This window comes from Oratosquilla oratoria, chromosome 44 (genome assembly GCF_046742065.1).
Source record: "Oratosquilla oratoria isolate Oo_2021 chromosome 44, ASM4674206v1, whole genome shotgun sequence".
Taxonomy (NCBI): Eukaryota; Metazoa; Arthropoda; class Malacostraca; order Stomatopoda; family Squillidae; genus Oratosquilla; species Oratosquilla oratoria.
Genome location: NC_134820.1, coordinates 13847159 through 13873480, shown reverse-complemented (window position 1 = coordinate 13873480; position 26322 = coordinate 13847159). Strand labels below are relative to the sequence as shown.

At 40.9% G+C, this 26322-nt stretch overlaps 1 protein-coding gene across 1 annotated transcript in view; it reads right to left on the bottom strand.

Annotated features, from left to right (window-relative positions):
• Positions 1–4343: 4343 nt before the first annotated feature.
• Positions 4344–26322, bottom strand: part of LOC143022411 (P-selectin-like) — a gene marked incomplete at its 5' end in the record, with an annotated part of 58750 nt that continues 36771 nt past the window's right edge. The window contains 10 exon segments of the mRNA XM_076180583.1: positions 4344–5293; positions 6646–6773; positions 8760–8943; positions 11610–11789; positions 18802–18984; positions 20576–20755; positions 22105–22217; positions 23814–23946; positions 24687–24866; positions 25772–25945. Coding sequence (XP_076036698.1) covers positions 4884–5293; positions 6646–6773; positions 8760–8943; positions 11610–11789; positions 18802–18984; positions 20576–20755; positions 22105–22217; positions 23814–23946; positions 24687–24866; positions 25772–25945 — 1865 coding nt within the window.

Below are 26322 nucleotides of genomic sequence, written 5' to 3'. Positions count from 1 at the left end.
GCCTGCCCTTTGATTTGGAAGCTGGCGCAAGTCAGCAAGGCAAAGTGGAACTAGACGGCAATGAATTAGACATTTATGCTCATATACTTTAGTCAGGTGATAATTGTAACCCAACCCAGTTTGTCCACCTTCTAAGCTGCAATGGTACAACAACGACTAAAAAAGTAAAAAATCGTACTTGAAGAAATGCTAGACATTTGTCTCTCATATCAGACATTTATATTGTTTATGATATTAGTTTTGTCTTCCATTGTACATGCCACAAGAAAAATAACATTAATCTTTCAATGCCTCTATATATGTTAACTGATCTTTCTACACTATAATATGAATGATTACCATAATCCAGGAATGACATCTTACTGGTCATGCTAAAGGTACTTTCCAGGTACTCATACTCTCAGTGTCTGGTTTCCTTCCTGTGCATTCAGGAGTGAGGCAACGGTGTGTTCTTGCCCCAACACTTTTCAACACCTGCAAAGACTGAGTATTGGATAGTTGTTGATTAATGTCATTGCAGAGCACCCATCGACAACACCAAGGTCACTGACCTTCTCTTTACTGTTGCAAAATCATTAGAAGTACTGGTTGCAACCACAGCGCAGGGAGAAGAGACTGCCTGGACCCCAAGGCTCCTGGACCAAGACCAAGGTCCGGTCGTTTAGGGAGGTACTGAATGATACAGTTCAGTCTGTCCATTCATGCGGCAAGGATATTGAACTCTCAGAAAGCTTCGCTTATACGTTGGTAGCATAGTGCACAGCAGTAATAGATCATGGTAGGAAGTCCTTCAAAGGATTAATATTACCTATTAAATGGACTTGCTCAACCAGAATATGTGGCGTTATTAGTATTCATGCAGGACTAAGATCCAATTTTTCAAAAAATTTGTCCTGTCTTGCTGTACGGCTGTGAGGCTTTGAACGCCAACTTTAAGAGGTGTCTCGGCGTCACTGGTACTAAATGCCTTCAGAGAATCAAGGAGTATTGCCGTAATGACTATGTATCAAACCAGAGATTGTTCCATGCGACTCAGTCTAAGCTTGTTATCTGTATAATTCGAGAATGTCACCTCCAGCAATATAAACATGTAGCATGTTTCCCTGAGGTTGATCCCACTAACAGGGCTGTCTCCATAAGAGACAACTTTCGATGGAGGAGACAAAAGGGACACCCACAGAACTCGTGGTTAGGTAAGTTGATTGTTCCTGCCGAGAGATGTTTGGCATTGTAAGAACGGTTACATGGCAGCTTGCTAGGAGAGACCATGGGGACTGACAACAGTATGTGAGTGAAGCAGTGCCCACCCCACCCCTACCTTGGTGTATGCTTTCAGTAGCAAGCCGCAATGTTGACGTCATAGTTACCACACTCTCTATCGGCAGTTGGGTAAACTACCAAGTTGCGGACAACCTCAATGCATTGAAGAGTAACGCAGGTTATCTCTGGCCCTTGGTTCACATTATTGAAAAGTTTATTCCATAATCAATTTCAGCAGTTTTCTCAGGTAGTTTGACTTAATCAGAAACAAGTATGGTCTGATCCTTTTACCGAGCTGCAAATTTAGCCCTGGTTATAGTTGTGAGGTTATATTCCTTAATGAAGAAAATGGCACCATAGAAACGTCAATGTTTCTTGCTGCCTTCCAGCTTTTAGGACCCAAAGGCACTTGGTGCCTTTTTAGAACCCAGCGAATGGAATGAATACAACTCGTAAATCTAAGACACATTTTCTCCTTAGATATTTGAGGAGAATCCGAATATATTTAGAGATAATACTAAATAATTGGAGCTTAGTAATAGAAAGTAACCTCTCGATACTTTGGTGGTCGAACTGCTCAGAAACCGTAAAACTTTGCTAATATTAAAGATATTCGCGGCAACTAATTATCCGTAGCTGCTAACTGGCACTGCTCGTTCTCGTTGTTGGTGTAACTCTACATACTCGTACCTCCCGAATACTATTACAAAATTTAAGTGTTTCGCGATCAGAAATGTATTGTCAGGTAACTTTTTACGTGTATATGTATATGCTTCAGAAATAAAGTTTACCTTTTTTGAGATGATGCCATGATTTTCTATATAATGATAATGGGAGTATCATGGTCAAAATAGCGAACTGTCACATTGTAAATATAACATTAGAAAAAAAAAAATCCCTCTAAAACTCCTAATACACTACCCGCAAACTTTCCTTAGTTCTCTTTTTGCGCAGCCACCACTGTGGTCAGTACGTAATTAATTTTAGCGATTATTCGTGTTTACATTTTGCCGTCTTTCTGGCAGCTCGACGGTTTTTTCAATAAATCTGCACAGACTTTGTAAATTAGACTGGTGTAGACGAAGTGCTTTCCCTATTCTGTTTTCGGTTATACAAAACCTGAAGAGTATTTTCACCTCATTTTGTATGGATGACTTGCACCAGTTCGGCATAAGTTTTGTCAACTAAAGGGCCTTTAAAATAGACGCTCGACATATTTAACAACACATTGTTGAAAGCATGGCCAGCATTTTCGATTTTTATTTTCTGAAGTAGCCTGGCTTTTGTGGGCGAAACCCAACCTGTCGGCACAGTGAAGGCATGATCGTCAAAACAGGAAATATTCTGGGAAAAATATCCTTTGCCCACTTGGGTCGTTATTTTTTTTTTCGCTTTTAACTTCTACAACTGCAGTCACCAACTCTCGCTTCTAAAACAAGTGCAGGTCAGGAAAGGAATGACTGTGGTTTACATTCGCTTCTATCCTTGTGGACAACCTCGCGCAGCAAAGAATTGAATCGAGTAAAGACGATGTGGGTGTACGGTCTCTACCGAAAGGCGTGAAACCAACTTCCACAGAGCATGAGCAACCTGGGTCAATCAGAAACATTTGGTTCAGGTTTAAGTGGAGACTATAATAACATAAAAGAGCCGAGCAGGAACAACTTGCGGTCTCGCAAAGGAAGACTGTGTAAGGTGAGGGAATAGGGATGTGGGAAGGGGTGGGGGTTGATGGTGGTAGCAAGAACGAGAGCGGCATCATTTCCGGTGAGACAACAATCCCGAAACCACCCCAATAAATGTAAGGAAAAGCACATCTTTCTCGTGCTTGTCTATGTGATTTAGGCATCTGATAGTGTGTACGTTGCTACATTCTGTTACACCTAAGCGAAGTTATGTATGATTTGTTACACAAGCCCTGCCCCAAACAGAAATGTATATGGTCACAATGCACAGACACACCACAAGTCAACTGTCGCACCGCTATGGTCCGGCAACTTCATGACGCTTCACAGCCTTAAGGTCAAACCTCAGTACAGAACAAAATGAAGTGATGGACTGATATTTGTTCTGAGTAGATCTTTAGTATCAGCCAGATTTATCAGTCTTGTTTTCACTTGGCCGTAAAGAGGACTTGGTTTGGACCTTCAAGCTCATTAAAAAAAAAAAATCGGAGGGTCCTTTCTCTCTCTTCTGTTTATTCGCTTTCAAGGCGATAGTGTTTTCATAACAGTACATACATACCCTATACTCCTTTTAAAGGCAATAGCGTTCATATACCAGTAAAATTATATACACGTGTGTATATATATATATATATATATATATATGTACATATATGTATATAATATATATATAAATACACATATACATATATATATATATATACATACATATACATATATAGATTAACATACATTATATATATATATATATATATATATATATATATATATATATATATATATAAATATATGTGTATGTATGTATGTGTTTAGTCAAATGTAGACGCACGTTCATAAAGCTATAAATACTCCACACATAACCTAACAGAAACACAAAACACAGGAACAAATAAGTGCATGCACACAAACGCACAACCACACACTCTCACATACACACACATGCACACACACACACACACACACACACACACACACACACACAGGTCTGGCTGTTGTCTTATAATGTCTCCATATGACATTATTTTCTACATTACTTTGGGCATGGCTAAGTAAAATGCTGGCCAGAACGCGTTTTCACACTTCTTAGTGCTTCATCAGTGGCTAGAGTGTGAATATCTGACTGAGTTTTGTTTGTTTATATAGTTATTGTTGGGCTGATACTCCGCTTTGAGATTTCTGATTGGCTAACGGGCCTGGCTGGAGCCACCGGACTGTGGAAGGAAAAATGCTCTCAGAGAAAGAGAAAAAGCAGTTAAAAACTGCAATAATAATCTTGCCATAATTCTTAATCAAATATGTTTGAGAGAAAATCTCCTGCCCATATATAAAAAGAATATATATACATACATACATATATATGCGTATATATATATGTATATATTATATATATTATATATATATATATATATTATATATATATATATACACGCATATATACATGCGCGCACGCATACACAAACACCCATAGATCGGTCATACGAGCTCTGAGCTCTCTTCCAGGAGGGAAATAGCTGTCGGTCACGAGTCCAACACGTGTTCCAAAGACCAAAATACACCCACGCGCTCACGCACACAGAAACACACACACACACACACACACACACACACACACACACACACACACACACACACACACACACACACACACACACACACACACACACACACACACACACACACACACACACACACACACACACACACACACACACACGTATACGCACGCGTGCACACGCACACACCTATACGTATGTGCACGCAAGCGCGCATACAGCCAAAGTTATTCGCTTGTATGTTTTATCTAAGCAAAACAACGCTGGTAGTTGTGTTTGTCCAAGTAATGTATATATTCTGTATGTTGTCTGTACATTCACCCCACAGTTCCAGGTGGGGAGGGTCTGGTTGAGACTAGGGGAGGTATGTAGGCGGGACAAGACTCTAATGACTGTTCACTGCTACACCATTAATAGTGACCACAGACCCTCCCACTCCCCCAGGCCCTCCTCCCATGACGACTTTGCTCCCCCCTCTTCCGACAAGAGCCCCCGGAGGAATCACAGGGGGCTGTGGCGGCGGCATGCGAGGCCTCTGCATCGAAGATTGGGAAGCGCGCATGTCCACGTCGTAGGCGTCACCGGCGCTGGAGTAGAAGGGGGAGGTGGTGGAGGAGGAGGTGGAGATGGGCCGGCCGTTGGTGGCGTAGGTGTTGTTCTCGCCTTCCATGGCGCTGTTGGAGTAGGTGTGCTCGGCTGCTGCTGCTGGTGTCGGGGAAGACGTGTAGCTCCCTGATGACATGTCGGCGTATTCCTCACCCTCGTCTTCGTGGATGTTTTCGTAGATGTTGTTGCCTGCAACAGGGGAGAACGAAATAAAGATGATCTGTTTCTTTTCATTAAAGTAGCAGTTGCTGACAAGACTGACGGCTTAAACACCATATGAGGACGGAGCCTTTATTTGTATGACGTTTCGCTTATTACAGCTTTTTAAAGTACAAGAAAAAGCTGTAATAAGGGAAACGTCGTACAAATAAAGGCTCCGTCCTCATATGGTGTTTAATTCGTCAGTCATGATCTATTTCATCACTTCTGGTTACATACAGCATAGTCATCAAAGCCTGGATTCACAAAGAATCTTGTCGCCTTTCCGAGTGAGCTTGAATTAATCCATCAAATCACCGCCAGGCTGTTTCGAAAATTCATCTCGGTAGCGGAATTAAAACCTATCTCGAGTGACCCCTTGCATACCGGGTTTCTCTTCGTTAGTCTGACACCAAACTATTCCAGTCACCTTCGTGTTCCAATCTTACTGATAGCTGAGGTGTTAGGCAATTATAACTGAATAAAACTGATGCCTGTTCACCTGATATTTTTCCTTTAGATCAGTTGTATTTTGATAATATATTTTCTTTGTAAATTAGATTTGATCAGTACAACGGCGCGGTTACGTCGGGCAGCAGCATCTCCCTGCTGGCGACGTAATACAGTTCCCATCAACTACAACCATCTTTCGCTTTTTTCACATTTCGCATGAGCAGAGTATACGTCATGTTACTGCTCATTCTTTTCTTCCTTCTCCTCCTCCCCACCTCCTCCTCCTCCTCCTACTATTACTACTACTACTAAATTGTGATATAAAAACTATCCCAGTTCTGGTAGGTGCTGTTGACTACTATGGGGCTGGTTGCAGACTTCCAGCCAGTGGAACGGGATGTAACAACTCTATTGGTATTTGGTGATGACTAAGTTGCAATGGTACCTTGCAAATTTGTTTTTCAGTAAGGCGATCAAAATAGATTTTCTCAGAGATGTTTCTTAACACCCTCCTACGATTGAACTATAGTACAGAATACTGTCAAGTAGGATTTGTGAGCTTATAGACGTGATCTAAGAGGTGTCAGGAATATATTTAGTAGTGAAGAAGGAAAAGAAAAAGCCGAATGTCCGACTAGAAACAGTTGGTGATGTAGAGGGAAAAATGTTTGCGCTTGCAGAAAAACAAAACAAAAAACGAATTGACACCATTCATCAAAGAAAAGTGACGCTGCAACAACACCTTGCAGTAGTGGCGTCCTCCAGGGCCACGAGTCCACGTCATGTAAAGAACACATATCCTATTTGCTATTACTCTATTACAGATTGTAGGAACGTGCAGTCCTTATTAATCCAAGAGGGACTGATTACTTATACGTGATTCTCCTCACCTGTGGTTGGGTCACTGAGACTTGCGTAGCTCATGACTTCCGGCTGGGGGTCTTCCCGAGGCTTGGTGCCGGCTAGGGTTGCCGAGCCGTGGTTCAGAGTCCCATCGGCGTCTTTGTGTTGCCGTCTTCTGAAAACGAAGTTGTGAAAGTTAAGAGGAAGTCCGGGAACAGAATTACAAGGCAGCGATAAAGTGAAGGGTATCCGGTAGCAGACTTTAGTTACAGTGAACAGCAATGACAAAGCACAAGGGCCGACAGGAAGCCTTTCGGTTCATAATGAGGTCGCCGGCAATTCACAAGAACTTCTATAATAAAAAAGAACATTGCGTCGATGTAAAAAAAGATCATTATGGGGTAATGGAATAAGGTAAGAGCTGTGAGTTAATTAATATATTTTGGGGTAAGTATGATAACGTGATAACTTCATACTATGAGAGTGTTGGGTGTTACGGAAGGTATCCATGGAGTGAGGGCGTTGTAGTTTTGAAAAAAGATTTCTCTTGAATGAAAGTGTGGAGAAAAGATATGGGTATTCGTGTTGATTCTCCTAAAATGATATGTAATGAAATCGTTCTTTGAGGAAGAAGGTGAGAAAGGTTGAGGTTGCGTAGGCAGGGTATTCCAGTAGAATGCGCAGCACCACGAGGGCAGATAGGGGTCTTGTCATTAGATATGGGAAAACCATGGATAATACGAGAATGTTCGGTCCTCAAGCGTGCCAGTGCTGTCTCAAAGTGTTGCTTATATTAGTGGGGAGAATTTCATGGGCGAAGTTGAGGTTTTATGATCTTTATATTGTTTATTTGGTGTTCCCCCCGGCATTTATGCCTTAAGTTTTGTAGTGTGACCGTATAAGGGGGTCAAAGTTTGACGCAGGCAGTTGGGTGGAAACAACGAAATCTGGTCGATGCTGCATCCTAAACTGCCTTGTTGGATGGTTCGTTACCAGGAATACCAAGCAAAAGAAGTGATTTAAAGCGGGAGGAAATTCAGATGAACCAAGATGGGATTTCGTAGACCTATGTATAGCGGGAATGGAGGGTGGATTTTTTATTTTTATTTTTATTTTTATCTATCTATTTCATTTTTTGCGGTAGGTGAGACAAAGATGATATGAAAAGGGAGACGAGGGAAATAGAAAATAAGGTATAAGGCGGTGAAAATAACCAAGAATTTTGGCTATAAATAAAGGGGGAGGGAGAGATCTGGATTATGTGTCTGTGGAAGATACAACTGGATAGCCTACTCCGCGTTCAGAGCGGGAGCTATTTGTGTAGTTGTGGATGGAAGGATAAAAGGATACACGAGAAAAATATTCTTGCTGGATAATGTCAGATGGTGTTTATTTTCTTGATAGTGTTGTTATGACAAAGCAGAGTCGTAGGGTGTGTGTGGGGGGGTCGGTAATTAGGAGACCCTGGTATGTGTCGTAACTGGAAAGACGTTTCTAATTTTCCTAATACGGTTAGCAAGAATGGAAAGTGTCCAGAGGCAAGTAAGCTGTGTGGTCGTGTTGTATCCTGTTGGACTGCATGTAACGAGGCTAACCAAACTTCGATGTATTATCACCAGCAGTTATAACTGGTAAACTGGTTGGGCAGTGGCTGGTGGCGGGTGATTTGGCAACTGTGTGTTTGTTCATACAGGAGTGAAGCAGTATGATTGGGTGCGGAACAAACGGCATCATAAATGACCAGTTTAGCATATTCGGAATTTCCACTATGTTTATGAAGTTGATATGATATGTGGTTATAGATATGATATTGATATCGATATTGGGAATAGCTTCATCCCTTCAACACGGAAACGTCCTCACAGCTGAATAAAATATTTTGACAGTGTCGAAGTGGTCAAATGCGAGGATATAAAATATTCAGTTGGTATTATGGCATTAGTCAGAATATAGTACATAAATTATGTCTCCATGTTGAAGGTGTTAAAGTGTTGTTATATAATACTAATGACCCAATTTCGGAGAAGAATGGGCGAAAGTAAAAAGATACGTATATTTCGATCACTAACTTCTCCGAAAGTGGGTCATTAGTATTATTTTGTGCTACGACATTACTTTGTTGTGTTGTTATATGAGATTTTTTAGATGTGCAAGTACTTACGTGCGGAAGAACATGAAGGCTAGACCCACGAAGATGACTCCGATGAAAGCCACGGCGAGGCCCACGTAGAGTCCAGTGTATGATGCTTCCTCCTGCAGGGCACCCGAGTCCCCAGTGCCCCGAGCCGAGTTGCTGGAAGCCTCCAAAGTGTTATCCTCGATCACAGGCACGCCCTCGTCGTCCACTGTGTGCACAGAATGACAAAGATTATTGGACTACACGTTAGGAGGGTTAATGGGGTTAATCAAAATCCGATGCACAATACTTTGCTATTGTACATTTGTATCGCGGTGGATACAAGGTGATATACATCATTTCAAGACACACATGACTCGCTGAAAGACTAGTGCAAGACTGGGAGAACTAAATTCTAATTTGTGCACATGAAAGCTTTCAAATGTTGGTAGTTGGCTAGATAAGGATAGTCGTTAACATTTATCCTTTAGTCTTCACCCATAAAGAAGTTTTGAGGTCGTACTTATAAAACAAAAAATCATAAAACACCAAAATGTTTGATCAAACACCAGAAAAATATGACGTCAGTAGTCCTCGCTTCGCTCGCGAGCGAAGCGAGGACTGACGTCATATTTTTCTGGTGTTTGATCAAACATTTTGGTGTTTTATGATTTTTTGTTTTATTTGACCAAATGACAAGACATCTTGTCATCGGAGTTTAATGGGTTAATGGTCCACTAAAGGACAGATGTATCCTCTGAGGGACTATAAAGCCTCTGTACCTCACCATGATGCCTTAATCCGGCTTGGTAAGGTTGTATGTATGGTGAGAAGTGCTGCATGTTGGAATGTCTGTGGTTGTGAACGAAGTCTGGAATCAGTGTAATCAGCTCGATCATACTGATTAGATCCTAGTGTACATATGCGTCGATTCTATCCCTCACTTTTGACGTCCGCCATTGTGGAGAGGGGTTGGTATGCCATGAAAGTGCTTTGCATTGACCGGGGATCAAGCCCAGACTTTCTGCGTTCCGAGGCAGGAACGTTACCCACTGCTCCACGTAGGCTATTGTTTAGATAATGTTAATTATAACGTGATGCAATGAAAGGCGTTTAGTTGTGGCTGAGTCTATTTTAAGTGGTCAGGCTCAGGATTTGTATTCGGACGGGAATTCACGTCTTTGAGGCAGTTTTCGAAGTACTTATTTGTTGTCTCGATTTTCCATAACTGCAAACCTGCGGCCTCACAGTAGACAGAAATGGTACTCGGGTTCTCCCATAGATCTCTCAGGAATGAAATGTTGGATTGCTTTCTGTGTTTTGTGTGTATGGATCGGTTTCCATGTCATCGATTAGTAAGAGGTGGAGTAGGGGTATAGCCACCGATTGTCAGCTCTCCTTACGTGAAAAATGGAGAAAATTAGTTAAAAGTGATCGAGAGATATTGAACCCAGTCCAGATACAGAGTGCCAGCCCCTAGAGGCTGCACCTATAGACAGAGCTGAGGGTGTTATGCTATTTGAAGACGAGTGATGGGACACGATTCTTTCCAACGTCCCTCTCTTAAGACTATCTATGGTTGTTCTGCTGTTTTCATAGACCTACGTAACATAAAATTGTCGTATGGGGGTAGGTTTAGTTCGTAGACATCATTGAAAATATTTCATTCATTCACAACATTTCAGCCTATGGTTTACCAATCGCCGATAAATTCTAGTACATTTGGTCTATCCTCTGATTACTTGACTCACTATTTGAAACGACGGTAGTTTTCTCACCTTGTGGGTTTTTTTCAAAGCTAAGGAGGATTCTCTCATTGTTGATGACTTGCAAAAACATTCCTTTGTCTTGTGTTGACCAATATGAAAATTGAACTTATCGTTGCCGTTGCAACATCTTTTGCACCAGTACCTCAATGGACTTCCTCTCAATTTTGCCAATTCTTTCTTTGACATTTTTGACATCCATGGTAATATCAGATCCTGCAGCTCTCGCAGTGAACACAAATCTCAAGACAATTTTGCCCACAGTTACCACATGGCTATGACTTCCTTTGATAGCCATCTTGTTTCTGTTAGCCATTCTGCATGTATATGTAGTCCAACCTAGTCTTTCCTCTTTGTAATTATGTAGTTTTGCCGCAAAATACGATGGAAAGTCACCAGGGTGACTCATAAAGATGATCGATTAATCGGTGACACTTCCCATACCTAACTGCATGATGAAAAAAACTATGAAATACAAACTGGCTTAAAATATCTAAGCTCTGTTTTAAAGACCAACTTAAGCAGTACTTAAGTAAGAAATAGGAAACACAGGATCCCCCAATCAATTACCAATTGATCAAAACAGACATATGGTTCAAAATATATATCGCCGAACTTCCAGCGAAACAACGGAAACTTTGTCAAAAAAAATTGGGCAAGAAATCACATACTGTCAATTCAAATTGGAAAATATGACTTTGGGATTGGTAAACTGTCATATTCCCTATTTATATATACTATATAGTTTTTATGTCTAATATCAGTTATGTATATGTCTTCTATTTCTTTATTTGTTTTTCACGTCTTTATTCGTTTTTATCAAACTTTATTCATATACACCCATGCAAGATAGTTTTAATTTGGCTGAATAAAGGTATTTGTAACATGTCGGTGTTTTATAATCATGTGGGTTCTTGTCGGTCGTTACCGGCTCATGTCGATCGCTGACTGCTCTTGTCGTATTTTACCATGACCGGATGTCACAGCGATCTAGAATACGCCCTGCATTTTGTCACGGGTTGTCTCACCTCCGGTACCTGCGCCGTCAACATGGGCTCCATTTATCCCAGAGGAAGACTCCAATCCATTTGTTTTTGTCATAACACAAAACATCCCCATGAATACTCACATGTACACTCGGGCTGTTCCAAGGACCAGACACCATCTGCCGCACATTTTCGGGTGTACGGGCCATTCAACTTGTAACCGGGGAAGCAGTGGTATTCGACGAGTGAACCGTACTCTAAGGATTCGTTTAGTCTGAAGACCCGACCGTTGAGGATATCTTGGGGTTGTGGGCACGAGACAGCTGGAGAAGAAGAATAACAATTTATAATATTATTGGTGGTTGGCGGCGAAAACAGGAAAAAATGTGGAGAAAGTGGAAGAGAGGAGGAGGGGGAAGGGGGAATGAAGAGGGCAAAGGAGTACGAAGTGTGTAAGAATCTATAGCACCCCGCTTTATTTACTAATACAAAAGGCAGTGAAAGGCACAGGTAAAAATATTAACAGATATGTTGTTATTGCATATATGTTGATGAATACATAACTTAATCAATCAAAAGTTAATAAAAGGGAAAATACAAAAATATTACTCCGGGGAAGGTATACGAGAAAATGTTTCGGTTCAAAATCAAATGCTTGATCTGGAAAGCGCCTCGCGCGAAAGTTAACGGCGACATTTGAGTATTGGTCGTGCGTTTCAGCTGTAATACCTCGCTGCCGGACACAACCACACCGCTCTCTTTTGACGGGCCCTCAGGAGGGCGTGACATACATACATACATACATATATATATATATATATATATATATATATATATATATATATATATACATGCATACGGGTCTAGTACCGAGTTTCTGCTTTTATTCCTGACCGGTTTCGCTCTATGCTTTTTCAGAAGTATAGATCGAAACTGGTCAGGAATAAACTTGGAACTAGACCCATGCCTTCTTTTTTCACATTCTTCAGCTTGTCACAATGTACCAGCATACATACATACATACATACATACATATTTTTTTGATTAAGAAATCACACACTGGACTCGTCATTCGACATTTATTACTACGTCACTTTGACAACGAGTGTTTACAGGAAGGGCACCCACACAGACAGGCTGCTAGATTTTGACATCTGTCATCCGGTCGAACACAGAAGAATTTGTAGTCAAGACTTTGTGGTCTAGGGCAGAAAAAGTGTGTTCTACAGGCGATAGCAGGAAGGAGGAGAGGAGACGCCTTAGGAAAGTTCTCAGGGACAACGTTTACTCAAATTCGGTGGTGAAAAGGTGAAGGGCGCAACGGTCAAAAGTGGACGGGAGTCGACTAGATGCACCGCGGGTTACTATCCCTGATGTGAAAAGGGCGTCCAAGATAATAGCCAAATTGCAGAGGAAACACGAGGTAGAAGTGGTGCACAAACCTAGAAACACGTTGCATGGAGTGCTGACTAAAGTAAAAGGTACAGAGAGACTGTGAGACACATTATGTAGGCGAGACGGGGAAAATTGGCGACTAAATTGCATGAGAACTAGAAGGCTATTAGCAGGTGGGTCTGAGTTCAGCTATTCTAAGGCACTGCGAAGATAGACATCATAAGATGGATTGGCAGAAAGCAGAGGTTAAGTACAAAGGAAATGGAGAAAGTGTTAGGTTGTTCCTAGAACCATGGGCTAGTGACGAGAACAGCGTCAACAGGTGCGTCACTTTGAACCCGTTTACAAGGGAATCAGGAACAGGCTGGAGAGGATTCGTTCGTCGCGATAGTAATGTACATTTTTGTCTGTGGTTTGTTTGTATTAGTTGGTACAGTCGTTGAGTTGTTGGTTAGTGGAAGTGTGACTTTACGTATGTTTATTTCATTATGTTGTAAATTACCAGTTTTAAGTTAATAATTGTTTTTGCCGGGCATTCTGTCATGTGGACACTTGGTCCATCCCTGGTATGTCACTCCTATGTGTATTCGTTCTCTTTGAAGATTCTTTTTTACGGACAATGCTTTAGTCTAAAGGATGCCATTTGTTATTTCATTTCATGTTTACACCAATATGGATTTATGAACTGTGTGATATGGTGCCATCAGGAAGCATTTTAATTTTTTGAAGCCATAGCTGTGTTTTTCTGAGTTGATTAGCAGATCAGCTGATTTTGTTATGTGAAAGTCTTAGTCGTGTGTTTATTTCATTCTACGTTCATTCCAGTTTCATGTTAATGAGTATATTGTTAGTACTGACATGCAGACTTTTGGTCCATATTTTGTAGGCCACTATCCTATTTTTTATGGGTTCGAAACGTAGGAATAAACTTCAAAGGACGAGTCCAGTGCGTGCTTTCTTAACAAAAAAAAAAAAAAAAAAAAAAAAGGGCGTGCTCGGACTCTAGCTCTTCACGAATATATACACATACATACATACATACATACATACATACATACATACATACATACATACATACATACATACACATATACATACATACATATATACATACATACATACATACATACATACATACATACATACATACATACATACATACATACATACATAAATACATGTAACTATTGTATGTATCATTCTGCCTTGAGAATGAAGTTGTGTAATTTCGAAACGTTGGTACGAAATATCTACTTGTTTGGCTATCCTGCCTCAGTGTTGTAATATCCTTTACTTATCTCCTACATAGATTGCTTCTTGAAATACGTCGCCTCGCCTTGTTCGCAGTATTGAACTAGTTAAAAAGATAATTGTAAATTGTCATCCTGCTATTACCGTATATATATATATATATATATGTATATATATATATATATATGTATATATATATATATATATGTATATATATGTATATATATATATATATATATATATACATATATATACATACGTACATACATATGTAGTGAATAATAGACTGCGTATACCAAGACATTACTTAGAACTAGATAGTAAGATATATTTTTTTATATTCTTTTATATATTTTGAGTTTGATGTTTACAGGAACCAAACACTATCTTCTTATACGTGCACTATTATTCACCACATAACAAATCTAAGCACTCAATTGTTTTGTCTATGTTTCCTATAGCTTTCAGGATTGGTTGTCCATAAATTCTAAATGAGGAAAGATTACAATGGTTCAGCTCAAAAGGAGGATTTTAGTTTAAAAAAATATAGTTCTCCTTTTTCATGAAGTCTTTAAAAACTCTCAGACAATGAAAAACCCACATCAAAATTCCCCTTTTGAAATATTTTTTTTATATCTATCTATATACCAAGATCTTTCTCTCCCTTGTGAGGGAGGTAGCTAAATCAGTCACGTGCCTATTCCTACCCATTTCACTCCCCTCCACACCACCTTATACGCTCTACATCCTGAAACTCTCATGTTTCTATACTGAAGGTATTACTACTAACCCACTGATGGATGGAGAAGTTTCGCTAAGTTGAATAAAATCGTATAATGTTAGGAAACTCTTAAAAGCTTCACTTCTTTCACTAGTATTCACTATCTGTTCTAGCTGCTGCCAGACGATCTTATGCAGCCGAGGCTTGGGTAGCAACTCGACCCTCACCTACTAGCATTTTCGGCAAGTAAAGTCACCTGACGTGAGGCCGTCTCAGCAAAACATGAGGACCTTCCTCTTACGAGGACCATCCTCAGCTATCAGACCTTTCATATCACTGAAGAATTTCCTCACTCAAGGGGCCCTCCCCATCTCTCCGGAGGTCTTTTGATCTTGCTGGGATTTCCTCAACAAACACCTCAGGAGTTTTTGTTGTTGTGATCTGTAGGTCGGATTTACCCAGACCTCGGCCACCCTGAGACCCTCCCAAGCCCCCTCAGGACTATCGGTGCCTTCCTCCCATACTGGAGTTCCCATTCACAAAAATCTTTCGAATGAATGGGTCACACGCGTTGTGTGACGCAGTGGCGTCGAATGCGAGGAAAACCCATGGACTTGACGGGAACTCAAACTGGATATTTAGAAATGCGAAAAACTGGTGAACAAGAGTCACAGCAATTGTACATTCATTAGGAGAAGAGATAGTGGCCTGAAAGTGTGTGTGTGTGTGTGTGTGTGTGTATTCACCCTGTACCCTGGTCTTTGGATCACGTGCTGGACTCGTGATCGACAGCTGTTTCCCTCCCGGTTGAGAGCTCAGAGCTCGTATGACCGATCTATGGGTAATGCTGTGGTCTTACACGCACCCCCCCCAACTCCCCGCCAGCGAGAATTGGAGTAACGACTCGAAGCGCAGCGATACTGAAATTATTTCAGCCCTAGGCAGGATTCGAACCCGGACCGCCGTAGTGACAGTCTGGGACTCTACCAACCGCGCCACCGAGTCGGGGCGGATGTAGGTGTGCGTGTGTGTGTGTGTGTGTATGTGTGTGTGTGTGTGTGTGTGTGTGTGTGTGTGTGTGTGTGTGTGTGTGTGTGCGAGTGTGAGAGAATGTAATGAGATGGTAGGGTAAACTAGCTTCGGCTCTTGAGTCCTGCTGTAGTTGTTGTATTGCATCTGAGTGTGGGGTAGGGATGATCCTTCATTCACAAGGAGCTAAGTTGAAGGGGGGGGGAGAAAGGTTTCTGAATGAGTTTGGGATAGGCTAAAGGTTATGCGTTGTGAATCGGCCAACTCCTTATATGGGGTAAGGGTTATGTACAAATCACTACAGTACGAGGAACTTGTCATTTTGACGTATGTATGGCTTACCATCTCAGAATTCTAAGACAAGTGTCATTCATCAGTAGCCGTTGCAATTTAAACCTAAGTCCATGCGTTGCGAAACGGAATCAAAACACACGCGTCACACGAAGGTCACGGGAAATTCCCTACTACAGTATTGGTGCGACACGTGTAGTGGTGGGGTAACCTACATCCGCTCCGACATGTCGGTTGAGGGCTTCCAGTGTGGGTTGCCTCATGACAGCAACAGCCATTAGTGTCCGGCACATGTGCAGACATTCATTGTGACACTACCATGACCTTTTCGCTGTGGCATTCACATCCGGGCGATCCATTGAACAACTGAGGGAAATACTTCGGCTTCGTAGACGCAGTTTTCGTGCTCAGCTACCATCGGGGGATTTTTGATTAGCCGAAGAAAACATTCCAAACTCACTGAGTTGATATCTATCTTGGATAGGTCCTTTGCTACGATGGTCAACATGTGTGTTTTATTTTATTGTGTCGAACGCTGCAGGTTGGGTGGTTTTGCTTAAGTGAGGAAAATCATCAGCAAATGAAGGATCAACATCAACTTGTTGGTGCGGCTAGGTACCTTCTTCCTTTTCTTTTCGAGTGACGCAGGATATTTTTGATCAGCCGAGAAGGCGAAGGATCGGTTAAAACTTAGGGCTGTCTATGTCAGAGGTGGCCAACCTTCGGGCACGTGCCAAAATCAGCCAATCTTCGGTTGTAAAAGTTCCTTACGTGCCAACAGATATTGTTGGGAACTTGCTATTTTTTACTATCTTTTAAGTATTGGGTGAACCTTTTCAAATGTTTAGAAAAAACACTGGAGCGGTAAAATAAAAAAGATACTAAGTGTAATTTGTAAGTTATGTCAAATTAACTTAATGTAAAATTAATGAATGAATTTTTACTCAAAGTTCGTATTTGCCTTTATGTGCAATTCTATCTGTCATATCAAGTCACACAATTCAAAGGCTCAGTTTCTAAAATCAGCAGGTAAGTAGACAATCGTTTTTAATTTCACATAGTTTTAACAGAAACTTATTATTATGGAAAATATGCTGAACAACAGGCTTCACTAACTTTTGGTGTATAATTTCTAAAGAGGTCACTAAAAACGATGTAATCACTTTAGATAACTAGAGCCTTCTATGATATGACATTTGTATCTTGTTTATATTCAAGTTTCGGCCCTCATGTTTGTGTTGGTGTGGAGGAGAATTGTATTTTGTTTTGTTATTGTATTATATTATGCTATTATGTATTTATATTATGTAATACAATGTGTTTTGGAATTATGTAAGATATCGCAGATGCGATGCGCGCCTTTTGTTTTTGGCGCGAATTGGAGAGCGTGGCGTCAGTTTCTAAGCAGCCTTGTAGGCAGGCGCACGCACTTGTGATTGTATAAGTTTGTGTGTATCTATATATAACATTGCGCTTTTAAATTTTTGCGCACTCATTAGCCACCCCGATACATGTAGCTGAACATGAATTTTGCTTACCGATGATTTTTGTTATTTACAAAACATGAAAGAATATATCAATTTGTGTTAAAGGAATCACGCCACGCCTAAACATCTGGCGAATGTTACAGCAATTAAATAGTATATAGAACCAGGCTTCATAGTTGTTGTTATGAATGTGTGTGTGTGTGTGTGTGTGTGTGTGTGTGTGTGTGTGTGTGTGTGTGTGTGTGTGTGTGTGTGTGTGTGTGTGTGTGTGTGTTCATAATTGATCAAACTATATTCTGTTGAGTTGAAATACAAAAATCAGCAAAGAAGCTGGCGTTTAATTTATTTTATTATTTTCTCGGATGAGCCTGACTTCGCGTGCCGGAGAAAAGTAGTTTGGCGTGACATATTTGGCACGCGTGCCAACAGTTGCCCACCCCAAGTCTATGTGTTAGTCTCTACCCGCATGGTTGAATAAAGTCATTTGACGTTAGGCGGCATCAAACCTACGATTCATGTCACCTTGACGTTACACCAGGAGTCGAGCACGACGTTCTTCTCTGGCTGTTGTTATTATCTCTGATAATTTCTATATAAACTCTACGTAAACTACATATATGTATATATATATATATATATATATATATATATATATATATATATATATATATATATATATTATATATTATACATATATATATATATATTATATCATACATATATATATATATATATATATATATATATATATATATATATATATATATATATATAATAGATTTAATGTTATTATTTTCCCTAATAATTTCTACATAAACTCATCCTCGTAGATATAAATATAAAAAAAAATAAATATATATATAAATATATATATATATATATATATATATATATATATATATATATATATGTATATATATTGTATGTATATATATGGTACTTCTCTTTTTACTAGAGCTGTCGCCAAGATCCATGGAACCCCCGTTGTTAGGGAAAGAGTCCACTTGTCTAGGGGAAAAAAAAATCACAATTTCCATTCAACCCCAATCTTCCGCGAAACACCACTTCCTCGTTCTTTCGATATTTTCATGGAAATGTTTGTATTGGTGCTATGTACCACATTTTCCCCGTCTTCCTAAAGGTTGTCCCTAAGTAACTCACCTTCGCATCGAGGCGTTGCCGAGGTCCATCTGCCGTGAGTGCCGCACTCGCGTTCCGATTGCCCGACCAGCGTGCGGCCGGCTTCGCAGGAGTAGGTGGCTATGGACCCGACTCTGCGGTCTTCCAGTACTACCTGGAGCCCCTCTGACAGTTCGGAAACTTCGATCACAGGACAAAGTTGCTCTGCAGGAAAAGAATGAGAATAATGAATGGCTGGATATATATATATACATTTGTTTTCTCTGTTATCTTAACTCCTTGAGGATGAAGGGTCATCCTTATCCCCTTCCCACTCCCCGGGTAAGAAGCAATGCAGCAAGAGACAGCACCTCCGCGACAGGGCCCGAGAGTCGAGGCTAGTTTCCCCTCACTGCTTCATTACCTGACTAAACTTCTTCCCTCCTTTCGTCCACTCACAAGTAATATTGAACAAAAGAGGAGAAATCCCTTTGGGTTATGTCATTCTATCATCCATTCACAACTCCTCTCCACTCTCCCTTCCCTGCTCAACAGGCAATTTCCTTTTATCCGAGGGACCTTTCACTCAGTACGTTCATTCCATTTTCGGTCTTCCTCACAAGTCTACCCCATCCACCTCTGCCTTCCACATTATTTTTGCTAGTGTCTCTTCACTCATACTTTCTATATATCCAAACCATCTCAGTATTCCTTAACCAACCCTATCTACCAGCTCCCTTTCCATCACCACTCTCCGCATCACCACTTTATATCTCACTCAATCTATCCCACCATACTTCTCAAACATATTTAAAAATTTCCTATCAGGCTTTCTTAAATCCCAAGTCTCTGTTCCATACATTGTCATAGGCACGACTAACTCTTCATACTCCTCTCTTTCCATTCATCTCTAGATTTCCTGACATATAATTCCTCCAAGTCATTTGCTCGCTTCCCTCACCCTACAGTTTACCTCCACCTCACTCCTCCATTCCCTGCTACATGTGACCCTAAACACTTAAAACTCTTTGCTTCCTCTAGCCTCTCTCCCTTAAGATTTACCTCTAACTCACTGCTACCCTTTCCCCATGTACATCACAACACCATGCCTTTGCCCACATTTAGAGTCAAGTTTCTCCTCTTGTATACCTTCCCAAAGTCCGGCACTACTCGTAGCTGCTTTAGACTCTCCTATGACTCCATCACAAACACAGTGTCATCAGAAAACAACTGGATCATCTCCCATTTCCTTCCACTCTCACTAATCATCTTTCTTATGCTTCCCTAATTCTACCTTACAACCAATCCTCATGTACTCGCTTTTTTCTCTTCCATCACCGCCTTCAATTCTTCATCTGCTGCGTCTCCTTCTGCTACCTTCCAGTCTCCTTGCCCCAAATTCCCTTTTTTACACTTTATCATCTTTATCATACTAATTTTTCTTTTTCTCTTGTTTCCCTTTTATTCTCACACCTGTCTTACCTTCTGGTATTCTTTCTCTTTATCTTTCTCATTAGATTTGTTTAATCTTAGCTCTTCTCTACCTCCCTTTTCCTCCTCCTCCACATTTCCTCCACTCTCATTTTCCCTTCTACCAACAAATTATGTGACACCCCCTCACTCTCTCCCTTGAAAACATGAACGTCCAGAACTCTTCCAAAAGAGGGGGGGAGGTCGAGGGGGGGTTTGGAGGATTCTAGTAATTCGGGGCTCTATACGGATGCTTAGTTTTTCATGGAATTAAAGGTTTGTTGGCCCCGCCCCTGCCCTGCCGCCTGGATGCTCCAGAACCTCCTGATAAGTTTATGGTCCTTACCAACGCAGTGGGGGGTTTCCCCTTGCCAAGTGCCGTTTTCTTGGCAGTATCGTCGAGGGCGGCCCTCGAGGCGCCAGTGGAGGGGACACTCGAAGGCTGCGATGGCGCCGAAGGTAGTCACGTTGCTCAGGAGGCGGATCTCTACCGGATGGATCTTCTCTGGGGGTCCACAATCCACGACTGTGCAAAAGAAAGGAAAGGCGGGTGAGCTCACATGGAAAGCGCCGGGAACCTCATAGCTGAAACCTTCATATTTGCCCCACGGGGGTTCTCGGGCAGCCGGAGCAAGTGACAGTCAGTCGCTGACAGATGGTAGGAATTGAAGTGAACATTTGAAGTTCCTGTTAGGAATGGAGGCGCCAGAGAAGGAGGAGGAAAAGGAGAGGATAGAAAAGGTTCAGGGACGAGGAAGGAAGGGGTAGTGTTGAAGAGATGAGATAACAAAAAAGTGATAGAATGAATAAATGAATATATAGATAAACAAGTGAGTAGATAGATAATAAGGTAAAGTAACAAGGAGGATTATAAGGAGAAGAGAAGAAGAGGAAAGGGAGTGGAAGATGAGGAAAAGGAGGAGAGGGGGGAGAGAAAGAAGAGGAGGAAAAAGGGAACAGGATGATGATGATTATGATGAGGAGGAATTGAAGATAAGGAGAGAGAGGAGGAGGAAAAGAATGGGGAGGAAAAGAAGAGGGAGGAGAAGGCAGAAAAGTAGGGGAGGAGAAAGAGGAATGGGAAGAGGAGGAAAGGGAGGGGAAAAAGAGGAGGAAGAAAGGAAAGAGGAGGAGGAGAAGGAGACGAGGCGTTAGAGATTAGGAGGAGTAAAAGAAGGAAGAAGAGGAGAAGGGGGTAGCTAATAGGGTAATCCTTGACAAAATAACAAGGAAGAACTTTACTCGCTTTCTCCAAGCAAGATGGTTGGAAATGCGGGTAGAGTGCTAAACTAGCTGTTCCAAGTCATCTAGGATAGATGAGTCAAAGACCAGAAGAGAGGAAAGCTAAAACTGGTGGAAGCTGGTTGAACAATCATAAACAGCGAGTTGTTCTGAATGGTAATTTTTTTTAACTGGAATTATGTTATGAGTGGAGTTAATCAGGGCTCCGTTCTAGGACTACTTCCGTTCATAGTATATATGAATGGCATTGACTATGGACTTATATCCAATGTCTCTAAATTCGCTGATGATATTAAGCTGTGTAGAATGGCAAATGATCACTCTAATCGACTGGATACTCAGGGATATTTAAACAGACGAATATTTGCCCATATATACATATACATATATACACATACATGTATACATATATACACATACATATATACATATATACATATACATATATATATATACATATATACATACATATATCATATATATGTACATATACATATATATACATACATATATATATATATATATACATACTGTATATATATATATATATATGTATATATATATATATATATATATACATATGTATATATACACTTATATGATACCCCGCCCCGCTCCGACCATTGTACTTACATTTGCAGATGGGCATGACATTAGACCATGTGCCTGAGGTGGTGCAGATCCGCGTCTTGGGTCCCTGCACCACGTAGCCTCGTTCGCACCGATACGAGGCCACCGAGGTAATCCTGGGGAAAAATGTGCCGCGTGAGGTAAATTCACATCATAGTGATCACATCATAGTAGTCTGTCCAGAACAACAAGGACAAAGTTCTATTAATGCAAAAACATTGGTTACATAAAACACTAACATTCTTGCAACAAGAGAAACCTGAGAAATGATGAACCCTGCATGAAAAACAATGAATAGTTCCACAAACCTTTGATATAGTGGATAGTTGTGTGTCCATAACCATTTTCGTGGTTCACCAAGAACGAGGAGGTAAAACTTCTGCTGTTCCTACATATATATATATACATATATATATATATATATATATATATATATATATATATATATGTATATATATATACATATATATATAAATATATATATATATATATATATATATATATACATATATAGATATAAATATATATATGTATATATATATATATATATATATATATATATATATATATTGTGTGTGTGTGTGTGTGTGTGTGTGTGTGTGTGTGTTTTAATGGTAGTTTGACCAAGCCTTTGTGACCTCAGTTCCGAGCTTCCCTTGCAAGCTCGGGATGAAACACACAAGGTATAACCTAATGACAACTGCAGAGGAGGTGACCTGCAACTTAACACTGGCGTTCACCTGACAGCCCTCACCCACTCGACTCTTCTCTCCTCAGACAACTCCAAGTTTGATCAAATAATAAAATGCACTTCTGAAGACGTCCGAGACCCAAACGGATTACCTGTCACAAACTTACTTAGTGGAAAGACTCCAGGTTGTAGGAATTGAGTCAATGCTCGTAATGATGTTTCCCTGCGTAAATAATACCCCAACCTATATATACGTTGGTCTTTCTACTTGTGGGTTCTTTGCTTTCATATTTATCCCCATCGTAACCTACTTTACTGAGATCTCTTTGACTAAGGGCACGAGGAAATTCTATGCAGCTGAATGAAGGATGGAATTCGTCTTGAAGCGAGTCTCGATCAATCGATAATTTCTCTTGCTCTTAGGCCAGGCCAGGCCACAACCTCAGCTGTAAAGGGCTGTCAGTTCTTAGCTGGAATAAAGTCTAACTTGTACGCCACCTCGTGTTGAGAGGGGAAAGGCAAAACGTCAAGGTACGTCCATCTACGTGTAATGTTCCATCCATATAATGTTACTTCTTATAAGAGTTGTTTCAACCTGAAGATGTCTCAAATAATAGATGTCCTGTCCCGTGGATATCTTGAATTATAGGTGATATCTCGATATAAAGGAGATGTCCTTATCTGTAGGCTATGCATCTACCTGCTGGTGATGCTGTGGCTATCCCTGCAGAACATACTGTAGAGTCCCACCCTCTAGCAAACTTTTTTTTTATGTAGATAGTGTTTTCCTTACCTGTAAATTATGTCCTCTGCCTTAGATGGTGTCCCTAAGTGTGGATGATATTTTTACTTATGGATGATGGCCTTGTAGGTGGTGTTCTACTTACATGTGATGTTTCTATCTGCTGATCATATTTCCAAAGGTCTCTCTAATTATATATCCTGTCTTTATCTTATGTTTTACTTATAGATAATGTTTCTAATAATAGGCAACATTTTTTCTTTTTTCCGTAGACGGTACCTGTAAGTGATGCCCAGGTCCTGCTCGTTGTTGCGACGTCGGGTGGCGATCACCATGGCAACGGAACCCCGGTCGTTGCCTGCCACTGTCGTCAGTCCGTATGGCGGCCGAGGAGGTTCCGGGCAGCGCACTTCTGCAGGAGGGGGAAGGAGAAAAAAACGTTTGGCTTTTGCCTAGGGACTTGAATTGCCATCTCAAACGAATAAAACAGTTTGGTGTCAGACAGACACCATGAAGGGGGGGCACAGTGACGATGGATTTATTCAAGTTTGCCTCTACCCCAGCCCCGTCCGGTCTTCAGTGACCAGGATGAGGCAAAATCCACAGAGGGCGAGCGACACTTGGCACAGATTGAGGGTCAAACTTTCTCCCCTGGTGGCGCCCCTCTGTGGGTTTTGAGCCTCTTACTTGAATACCTTTTGTAGTTTCTAAGTGTTATCAAGAGGTCTTTCCTCTTATTCAGATATAATTATGGAATAAGGTTTGTTTGAACCAAAAACTGTTTTGACCAAATTGTAATGCTGTAATCTGCAAACCTATCTATATCTATCTATCTATCTGTCTGTCTATCTTTTCATCCATATATCTGCCTATCTATCTATCCATCTATCTATCAATCAATCTATCTATTCATCCATCTATCTGCCTATCCATCTGTCTATTAATCAATTTATCTATCTATTCATCTATCTATCTGCCTATCCATCTATCATCTATCTATCTATCTATTCATCCATCTACCTGCCTATCTATTTATCCATCTATCAGTCTATCAATCTATCTAACTATCTAACTTTCTATCTCTCTACCTATCCATCCTACTTATCCATGTGCCTAGGCGTCCATGCGCCTGTCTCCCGCTGGGTCACGTACCTCTACAGACTGGCGTCTTCCCACTCCACTCCCCGTTCTCGAGACAGACTCTCTGTAGGTCGCCCTCCAGCCGGTGGTTCTTGATGCACTCATACTCAATCGTGCTGCCCAAGTACGTTGTGTCGTTGTCGTACTTGACCTCGCCCTTGATCGGAGGAGTCACGTGACCACAGTCCACGTCTGTCCACCGGAAATATTAATGAAATAATTTTTTTTTTATTAAGATGCTGTACATTTGAATAAGATAAAATACAATAAAAGCAAATTAGAGTGAATTGAAATCAAGTGAAATGAAAGAAAAACTAAATAAAGAGAACAAAAGAAAATATAACGAATTTACAAGGCGAAATGAAATATAACTAATGCAATAGAAATGTAATGAAATGAACAGAATAAATGAATATATAGATCAATCAATCATTTGTGATTCCTTCTTACAGAAGACTCACGGCCACACGCGCGCGCACACACACACACACACACACACACACACACACACACACACACACACACACACACACACACACACACACACACACACACACACACACACACACACACACACACACAGACACACACAAAACGAACGCACGCACACACTTTTGCCCTGCTTGTTCGGGTATCTTAAACAAATGAAATTTATTGTTAGCTGTTGAGGATCAACCTCTAATCTTCCTACCAAGGTAGCAAGGCTGAGGCTCAACGCCGCCATCACTAACACTCAGATAACATTAATGTCATAAAAATAATCAGCCACAGTATGGATAAACTTCTGCAGCTCGTGCCTTTGACTTATCATAGGGTTCATTTAAAGTACTCCATCTTTTACAGGCTACCGAGTTCTGACTTCACATCATCGCCTCGAGATCCCCGACACTGTCACGAACCATCGACGGGATGCAGCAGTTCTGACAGAGCGAGCAAACGGTATCTCTGTTATGGTGGTGGTGGTGCAGGACATACGTTTTCGTCGCCACGCAAACAAACCCATGAGTCGGAGACACGTTAGTAAACAAATTGTAAACAGTTAGTAAACAAATTGAACGTTGACGGCATCGACCTATCCAGTCGGGTGATGAACTTACATGTGCAGGTCGGCGTGTCCCCAGACCATTCGCCAGATCTCTGGCACACCCGGATCTTGTCGCCAGTGAGGTAGTGCCCCGGCTCGCAGTGGTAGACGATCTCCTCGTGCACGTTCAGGCTGTAGCCGGTGATGTATCCATCGTGGGGTGCAACAGGCTCTGAGCAGCTCATCACTAGAAGGGGAATGTATGTTTGTATAAAACAAAAAATGTAACCGCTACTACTACTACTACTACCATTACTATTACTACTACTTTTAATACTACAACCATTACTACTACTACTACTACTACTACTACTACTACTACTACTACTATTACTAATACTACTACAACTACTACTACTACTACTACTACTACTACTACTACTACTACTACTACTACTACTTCTATTACTACTACTACTACTTTTAATACTACAACCATTACTACTGCTAGTACTGCTACTACTTTTTTCTTACTTATTTCTTTTATTAGAACGACTTCCATCCTCGTGGAAATGTGTGTTGAAAGCAGTCAGGATCTGTCTCCCACAGACACATTTTATTGGC